Raw genomic sequence first — 8,573 nt, 5'->3', positions numbered from 1 at the left:
CCTCATCCTTTTTTGGGGATTTTGGGCATGTACGCACATGCACCTGGCATGTTTTTAAGCTACCTGGGCCAGAACATGAATGACGTACTTGGCCATGTGGGATTCGTCCACTTTAACTGTCACACCACTGAGCTGGCTCTGGATTGACCTTTTTAAATTATACTTTTGTATTAGTGATAATCATGTGAGAAAACAATACATAAACGATAAGGAAAATATGTTTTATTTTGAGGAGTTTGTTAAATGAATCGTACTTAGAAAATAGCGTATCATTCCATCTGTAGCTGTAGCTCCTCTGATTTACTAACTTTGTTGTCTAGTAGTACGTGATACAAGTTAAATAAGATAGCTTTCAAAATGCTGTAAATATTAGATTTATGGGGATTAACCACATATGATGGTTATGACAGTTAGTTTCGTATGAAAGCACTTTAAACACTGCTTGGTAAATTTTATGAATATTTTTAAGTTTTAGCCTACATTTATTTTTGTTGTTGTTGTATGTTACCTAATGGTAAAAACATGTTTTAAACAATGAACCAGAGTTCAGATTTTTGAAATGTAGTCATTTACTGATTGTAATGCAAAAACCCTTTAAATAGTTTATGTCTATCAGTGCTATCTGTAGTGGGAGGCTGATTTTACTAAATTACGTAAATATACATATCCGGCCCTATTAATGTGTTATGAACTACCACCTTTATAAATGTCACACTGTGGGACCAGCAGATGGCATTATGGTTACATCACTGGACCTCCATGTAGTTGACTGTGGTTTGAGTCCTAGACCGGGCGGCTTAAAACTCACCCGTTGGCAAAAATCTCTCTTAAAAAAATAAATAAAAGAAACTTCATGCCTGGCGCATATGCATGCATGCTCAAAATCCTGAGAGGAGAAAGGAATTGTAGCATGATCATCCCCCTTGGGGGGTGATTTCTTGCTTTCTGTCTCTGTCTCTCCATGAGCGTACATTCACTGTAGCCCTATAGCAAAAATCTCTCTCTTAAAAAAAAAAAAAGTTTTATGCTACAGCCAGTGCATAGCATGGTGTTAGACACTGGATCCCATATGACCTACTGTGCAGTTCAAGTCATGGACCCTTTGGTTGAGAAACATGCTGGACATGTGTGTGTGCATGGCCCAAAATCCCAAAAGGAAGGACAAATGGAAAAGGGATCACAGTGTGACCATTCCCTGAGGGAGTACTTTCTTTCTTTCTCTGTCTCTCTGTGTGTCTTTCTGGCAAGCACACATACCTTTGGCCAAAAAAAAAAAAAAAAAGACAAAAACATTATGCTGAATCTGAGAATGCCAAGACATTTTACACGGTATGAATATAGGATATTCACTTCCACATTGCTGTGCAGGCAAGCCTTTAAATAACTAACCTGTTCATGATTGGTGTCTCTTTTATTGCCTTGCTCTAAATCTTATCATGTAATTTCAATATATGATTGGTGGCACTTTAGTTTCTCCCCCTTAATGTTTTAATAATTAGTACATTCTTAAAAATGTCAAAAGAGAAGAAAATTTTAATTCTCTCCTTCATCCTTGAACTACTCCCATAGTCTCCTTATCCAGAGGCTATGTATCTTTAAAAAATATTCTGTGAATTTAGAAACATATGCATATATTAGGCTGTCGGGAAAGTCATAAAATATTATTCTATGCAAAACTGTGCTGTGGGACTTTCCAGACAACTCAATATGTATATACCTGGCCCTTTAAAAATGTATGTCCTTGTGCACTATATACCCTGTTCTGCACCTTAGCTTTCTTAATATGCATGAAGGTCCATTTCATTCCATATCCGTATACATAGGTCAATGTCATTCTTTCTCAGGACTTCAGTCTATATTTCATAAATGTATAGCCATCATTTATCTATCACAGTTCAAGCATAATGTTGCTTGTTTTATATTTTTTACTTCTTACAGTGTCACAGCTAACACCTCATGTATATTTACCTTTGTTTCTGAGGTTTTTTTTTTTTTTAGAATTAAATTTTTTTTAGTTTGGTGAGAGAGAGCGAGTGAGAGAGTACACGCATGCGTGTGTGCACAAGACACTAGGTCCTGGACTTGAACCACAGTCGGCCATGTGGAAATCTAGCACCTTAACCACCATGCCACCTCTTGGCCCTCTGTTTAAGGTTATAAGATAAATTCCTAGAAATAAAATTGCTGTGCCAAGGGTCAGAAGGTGGTGTGGCAGTTAAGGGTGCTGGACTTGCATTTGGCCGACTGCGGTTTGAATCCCAGACCTGGCAGCTTGCTTTTTGGCTTTCCCTTTCTCTCTCTCTCTCTCTGGTCTAATTTTAAAAAATAATAATAATAACAAATAAAACAAATAAATCATTCTTTTTCTTTTCTTTTTCTTTTTTTAAATTTTTTTAAATAGAAGAATTGCTGTGTCCAAGAGGATGTTTTATTTTTGGCCAGAGGTCACGTGCACTGACCAGAGAGACACAGAGAACTAGGGAGGGGAGAAAGCCCCAAGGGACATGGTCATCCTGCAGTCCTTTTCCCTCCATGTTTTCCCTCTATGTCTCTGTCCTGTTGGGATTTGGGCCACATGTGCACATGAACTTGACATGGTTTTCAATGTGGCAGAACTGGGATCTGGCTTCCTTTAATCACAGATTACAGGGCTGGCCTGAATATATCTCCTTTATTGAACTAAACACCAATTTACAATTTCCTCCTCTCAAAATTTGAAAGGGCCACCTTTTTTCTCTTCTATTAATATTTAAACATGGCATATTATTGGGGCCGGCAGGTGGTGTGGTGGTTAAGGGCACTGGACTCCCACATGGTCGACCACAGTTCAAGTTCCAGACTTGGTGACTTGCTTTCTCTCTCTCTCTCTCCCTCCCCCCCCACGTCAAATGAAAATAAATAAAGTTAAATAAAATAATTTTTTAAAAAAAAGTAGCATATTATCAAGTTTTAGATCTTAGTCTCTGATAAGTGAATTTATAATTATTTAATTATGAATGAAGTTAAGCCTTTTTATGTTTAAGAGTCATCGATACATAGTCTCCACTAAAACATCAGTTCACATTTTTTACAAGTTTTGGTTGAGTTGCTAGTTTGCTAGTTTGCAAGAAATCTTTAAGAACTTCATTTAGCTCTTCATGTTACATTTTTTCCCTCAGTTCTATGTCTTTGGACTGTTTATTAAATTTTCTATGTAGAAATTTTAAATATTTATATAGTCAAATTAATGTTTTTAATTAGTTTTTATGGGTTCTGAATTTGTATCTGCCAATATACTGGCGCCCTTCCCCCCTGCTTTTTCTTTTAGTATCTTTTTAAAAAAACGCTTGCCAGAGGGCATGTGTGCTTGCCAGAGAGAGGAAGTGAGAGGAATGGTCATACGACATTCCCTTCTCCATTTCTCCCTTTTCAGGATTTTGGACATACACGCACATTCACCTACATGTTTTCAGCCCATTCAGTCTGGGACTCAGCACTGGCAGCCATGTGAGAACCAGCTGTCTTAACCACCATGCCATAGGCTGGCCCTCTCCTAGTTCTTTCATATGTTTTGGGTTTTTTAACTTCAAAATTTTGTCAAGTGTGCCATTTATTGGTGTTAGGAATAGGGAGGAATCCTTCTTTCCTTTTTTTAGATGAACTACTCTGTCATACTAACTTTAGTTTCTAAAATAACGTTTATCTTAGTGGTTTGTAACACCATTTCTATCATATGATATATAGTTGACTTTATTTCTAGCTTTTTAATTATTTTCTGTAATATCTCATTATGCTACTAAACTACTGAGTTGATGTAACACCATTTCTATCATATGATATATAGTTGACTTTATTTCTAGCTTTTTAATTATTTTCTGTAATATCTCATGCTACTAAACTCCTGAGTTGATACATATGAAAGGACTTCAAAAAGTTCACAGAAAAAATGAATTAAAGTCTGTACTTATTTATTTATTTATTTTAAACATTAAGTATTTTTTAAAGCTGCTGCTTTTTTTTTTTTTTTTTTTTTTCCCCCCCCCCCCCCCACAACAGATACACAACTCGTGTCATCCCTTTTTAATGCTAGACAACACATGTGCTTGCCAAAGAGCAGGTGAGAGAGAATCCTCCAGTGGGGCATGGTCTCATGCCACAGTCCCTTTTCTTTCATTTCCAGCCCATTAGAATTTGGGGCACATGTGCATATGCACCTAGCATGTTTTTCAAGCCACTAGGGCTTGGACTTGAAATGCGACCAACATGTGACATCCAGTCCCCTATTCACAGTGCTTAACTATTGCACTACAGGACCAGCCCTGAATTTATTTTGTACAAAAAAATTTTTGAAATATATGCATAGTTATTTCATAATATGTATTTTTCATTAACTTTTTGAAGACCTCTTGTATGTCATCATTTTTATAATTGCTATTTTATATTTTGGCATATATCTGTGATACTTCATTTTTAAAATTAATTAATTCAATATTTCTACTGTTAGTAAATTATTATATTGTTCTATTAAACTTTAAATTTTATATAAAGCAAATTCTTTTTCAGTGTGTAGTTAGTCTCTGAAACTGATTTTTAGATATCTGCTCATGAGTTATCCTTGTTGGATGCATTATGGTTTAGAAGTAGTCTGTCGTCAAATATTATTAACACTGTATAACTTCATTGTTCTACTCAGTTTGAAGAATTTTTCTATTCTTTTCTAGCTTTTAATTTAGACAACGAGCAACCAGATTATGATATGGATTCAGAAGATGAAACCTTATTAAATCGACTTAACAGAAAAATGGAAATTAAGCCTTTGCAATTTGAAATTATGATTGACAGACTTGAAAAAGCCAGTTCTAATCAGGTACTGTACCATATAAAAATGTCTCTTATATTACAATGAATTCTGTTGTCACCACCTTCATATTTTGTATTTTCTTTAGGTGTGTGTGTGTGTGTGTGTGTGTTTCTGTCAGGAATTTCTCTTCCTGGCATCTTAGAATCTATTAATAATATTCCTTGAATGGAATACTTAAGCATAATTTCATTGAATAGGTGTGAAGACTACTGTTCTGCCATTGCTACTGTTTTGATAAAAATAATACTAGATATGATGTTATAATATCTTTTTGATCCTTTTTATAGGAATATTTTTTGGCGCTTCAGTAACTTATTTTGCTTGGTTTGGTTGGGTCTCTAAGGCAATCATTGTGTAGGAAATCATGTTCAGATTTATACTAAAGAACTCATGATATTAAATGGGTTTCAGTTTTAATTACTGATTTACTATTTAAACTTTTAAGTGAGGGAAAATCCCTCATGCTACAATCCCTTCTCCATTTTTCTGTAGGGATTTGGGACATGCCTACACACACTCCCAGAATGATTTTCAAGTTGCTAGGTCTGGGACTTAATCCATTGGCTGTGTGGGAGTTTGGAACCTTAACACCATGCCACCTGCTGGCTCACAAATTTGTTCATTAAATATTTTAACCAGTGGCACTCATTACCTTTTAGGGGAAAACGCTAATTTTTGGATAAATCTGAATGAACCGTTTGTTAAGTTGAATTAAATTGTGTCTCTGCCTTCTATCAGAATATCTGATCATAGGGACCAGCAAGTGACATGGTGGTTAAGGCACTGGACTCTCACGTAGCCAACCATGGTTTGAGTCTTAGACTTAGTGGCTTGCTTTCTCACCCTACCCCACCCCCACCTTCTCTGTCTGTCTCTGGTGAGCACACATGCCCTGTAACAATTTTAAAATAATAATGTTAAATAAAAATTAAATGAATAATTTTTTTAAAAAAGAATATCTGATCATAATGGTTAAAACTGATCACATTTTATAGCTTATAGTTTAACTTTGATTTCTCCTTTTTAAACATTATAGTCAATAACATTGTATTTTTCATTTAGCTTGTAACACTTCAAGAAGCAAAACTCCTGCTAAATGAAGATGATTACCTTATTAAAGCTGTATATGACTACTGGGTGAGAAAACGTAAAAACTGCAGGGGGCCATCCCTCATTCCCCAGATAAAACAAGAGAAAAGAGATGGCTCTACCAACAATGATCCCTATGTTGCCTTTCGGAGAAGAACAGAGAAAATGCAAACTCGAAAGGTAATGTGGAAATTAGATTGAATTGAATGTAGCTTAATAGTATTTAAAACCAGTAGTTTTTCTTAAGTGAATGTGAATAATTTTGAATAATTTGAATGTAATGAGAGTAATGACATTGATGAACCTTATATAGAAATCTTACCTTTCAGTAGCTTCTGTTGGCTAGTTAATAACAATGCTTACTACCTGTGCTCTCTATCTATTGATCATCCATTTTTAGGCTTGCATTTGAAGTGATAGGAGAAATTTTAAATCTTTATACACTTGGGAAATTTTGCATTCTTCAGTAAATTATAAAATTATATCATGAATCTCTTCTGTTTGGGAAACTTAGAATTTGAAATACGAGTACTTGTCCTATTGGTTACTTAAAAGCTGAAACCATATCCAGGCCTTATGAGTAATAATAGACCTTGCTGGAGCTCACTGTGTAGTACAGTGGTTAAACACTACATGTAAGTAGCCAGATCCCACGTGGCCAACCCACGTGCTTCGAGACTCAGCCCCAATAGTTTGAAAAGCATGCTTGGTATGTGTATGTCCAAGATTGTGATGGGATGGAGAAATGGAGGAAAAAGGATTGTGGCATGACCTTCTGATGGATGGTTCTCTCTCTGGTTAGTACACATACCCTCTAATAGGTGAGTCACACATGCACCGTATGGCAATTTTTTTTTTAATTGTAAAAATGGTGCATCTTTCATCTAGCTACTACACATTCTTGGGAAGTAGAATGGTTCATTTCAAGCCTGTTCTGCCAGCAGTCAAAAGTAGCAGTGGAACCTCTTTCTCTTTTTCTGAGTTGTTGATTGTGTCAGATTTCAAATTGATGAACTTGTCCCCATCTGGCTTTCAGAAGTAGTGCAAGCTAGAATTTTAAAAGATACAGCATCTCAGATTGTGGAAAGATGTGGTATAGAAAGGATTATTTCAGAAGGTATTCCGTACCTTCCATTTGTTATAATTTACAGTAAACACGCACTGTAACATGTTCTCTAATGTTGCAAAGTATCAGGAGCATACATGTGTAAAGGCGGTGAGGACTTAAAATTGGAGGCAAAGCTTTTTCTGTGGATTCTTATTTATTCTAACATTGAAAACTTGTTCTTTTCAGCTGTTAATAGAGCAGCTGTAAAGCATAACAGCTGCCAGGGATAGTATGTTTTAGGAAAAATTTCCCTGCTGGTTAATAACCAGCGTTATGGTTAACTCTTGTGGATATCTTTTTCATGAACTCCATAGGTTGGATTTCCCAAGTATAGTGCTGGCATTCTAGTGCCAGCTAAGAGACTCAAGACATTTTATGTAGATTTAGCACCTGGCTTAGATAAGACTAAAATGAGATAAGTTTTGTCAATATAGTAATATTTTATAAATGAGGACTGTTGGATACGGGAAGGAGACTTATCTGAACCATTGAAAAATCTGAATTACTGGTTGCTTTTTAAACATAATGTAATTGATTCAGATACGTTGCAAAACAGATCAATAGCAATATCTTTTGAAGGAAAAGTACTAGTGGAACATTCTTTAGTAATTGGATGTGAAATATTTAAACTTAGCACTATATTGGCATATGAACAATATTCTGAATGTTAGAATATATTTTATTCTCTTCTCTTTCTATCCAGTGTATTTCTAAAATTGCTAGTAACTGGCTCTTATGTTAGGCACTTCACCATGGTATATGGGCTTTATCCTGACTCTGGTTTTTACTTCTCCTCTTGTCGTTTTCATCTTTCTTTGCAGAGTGGTACAGTATCTTTTCAGTACTCTTTATTCTTCTCCGTCTCTCGTTGTAGGACCAAAGTAAGATACACAGTTAGGAGAGGAAGCTACCAGGTTAGTGGTTCTCAGTTCTGCCTGTGCACAACAGCCAGATTCAGGACTTCCTACTCAGTGGATTCAAACATGTTGATGCCTTAAGACTAGCTCATTTAAGAATGTCCTAAAGCACCGACTCCCACATTGAATATTAGCTTAGTGAATTAAAATTAAATTCTACACTGCCAAACATATATTTCAGAAATCCCATGGCCTTATATCATCTACATACATGTTAAGTTTGTGCAGACTGTCCTTACCTTTGAGGTTTTAAAAAATACAACTTCTGGTTGTTTTTTTTTTTTAATTCCTATTATGACCATTATTTTTTTTTTAAAGAACTATTTAATTTTACTTATTACTATTCTTTCTTACTTTGACAAGAGAGAGACAGAGAGAGACAGGGAAAAGGGAAAGTAAGCCACTAAGTCTGGGATTGAACCGTGGTCAGCCATGTGGGAGTTACGTGCCCTAATCACCATGCTACCTGCTAGCCCATGACCACTCCATCTAAATTCCTTATGCTGACTCTATTTATTCAACTCCTGTAAACCTCAGGGTTTCTTTTCTTTCATTTTCTTTTCTTTTTTTTTTTTTTTTTTTTTTTTTTAAGTTTTTTTTTTAGGGCGGCTGCCCTGCC

The 8,573-nt window shown here is 35.6% G+C and overlaps 1 protein-coding gene across 1 annotated transcript in view; it reads left to right on the top strand.

The window, feature by feature from the left end:
• EPC2 (enhancer of polycomb 2) overlaps nt 1-8,573 on the top strand; it is a gene marked incomplete in the record, with an annotated part of 136,723 nt that overhangs the window by 96,365 nt on the left and 31,785 nt on the right. Inside the window, 2 exon segments of the mRNA XM_027775356.1 lie at nt 4,701-4,846; nt 5,903-6,109. Of these exon segments, the coding sequence (XP_027631157.1) occupies nt 4,701-4,846; nt 5,903-6,109 (353 nt within the window).

Source organism: Tupaia chinensis, unplaced genomic scaffold (assembly GCF_000334495.1).
Source record: "Tupaia chinensis unplaced genomic scaffold, TupChi_1.0 Scaffold000549_1, whole genome shotgun sequence".
NCBI classification, from domain to species: domain Eukaryota; kingdom Metazoa; phylum Chordata; class Mammalia; order Scandentia; family Tupaiidae; genus Tupaia; species Tupaia belangeri.
Note: the sequence above shows the minus strand (reverse complement) of the source record. Positions and strands in the feature narration are given on the sequence as shown.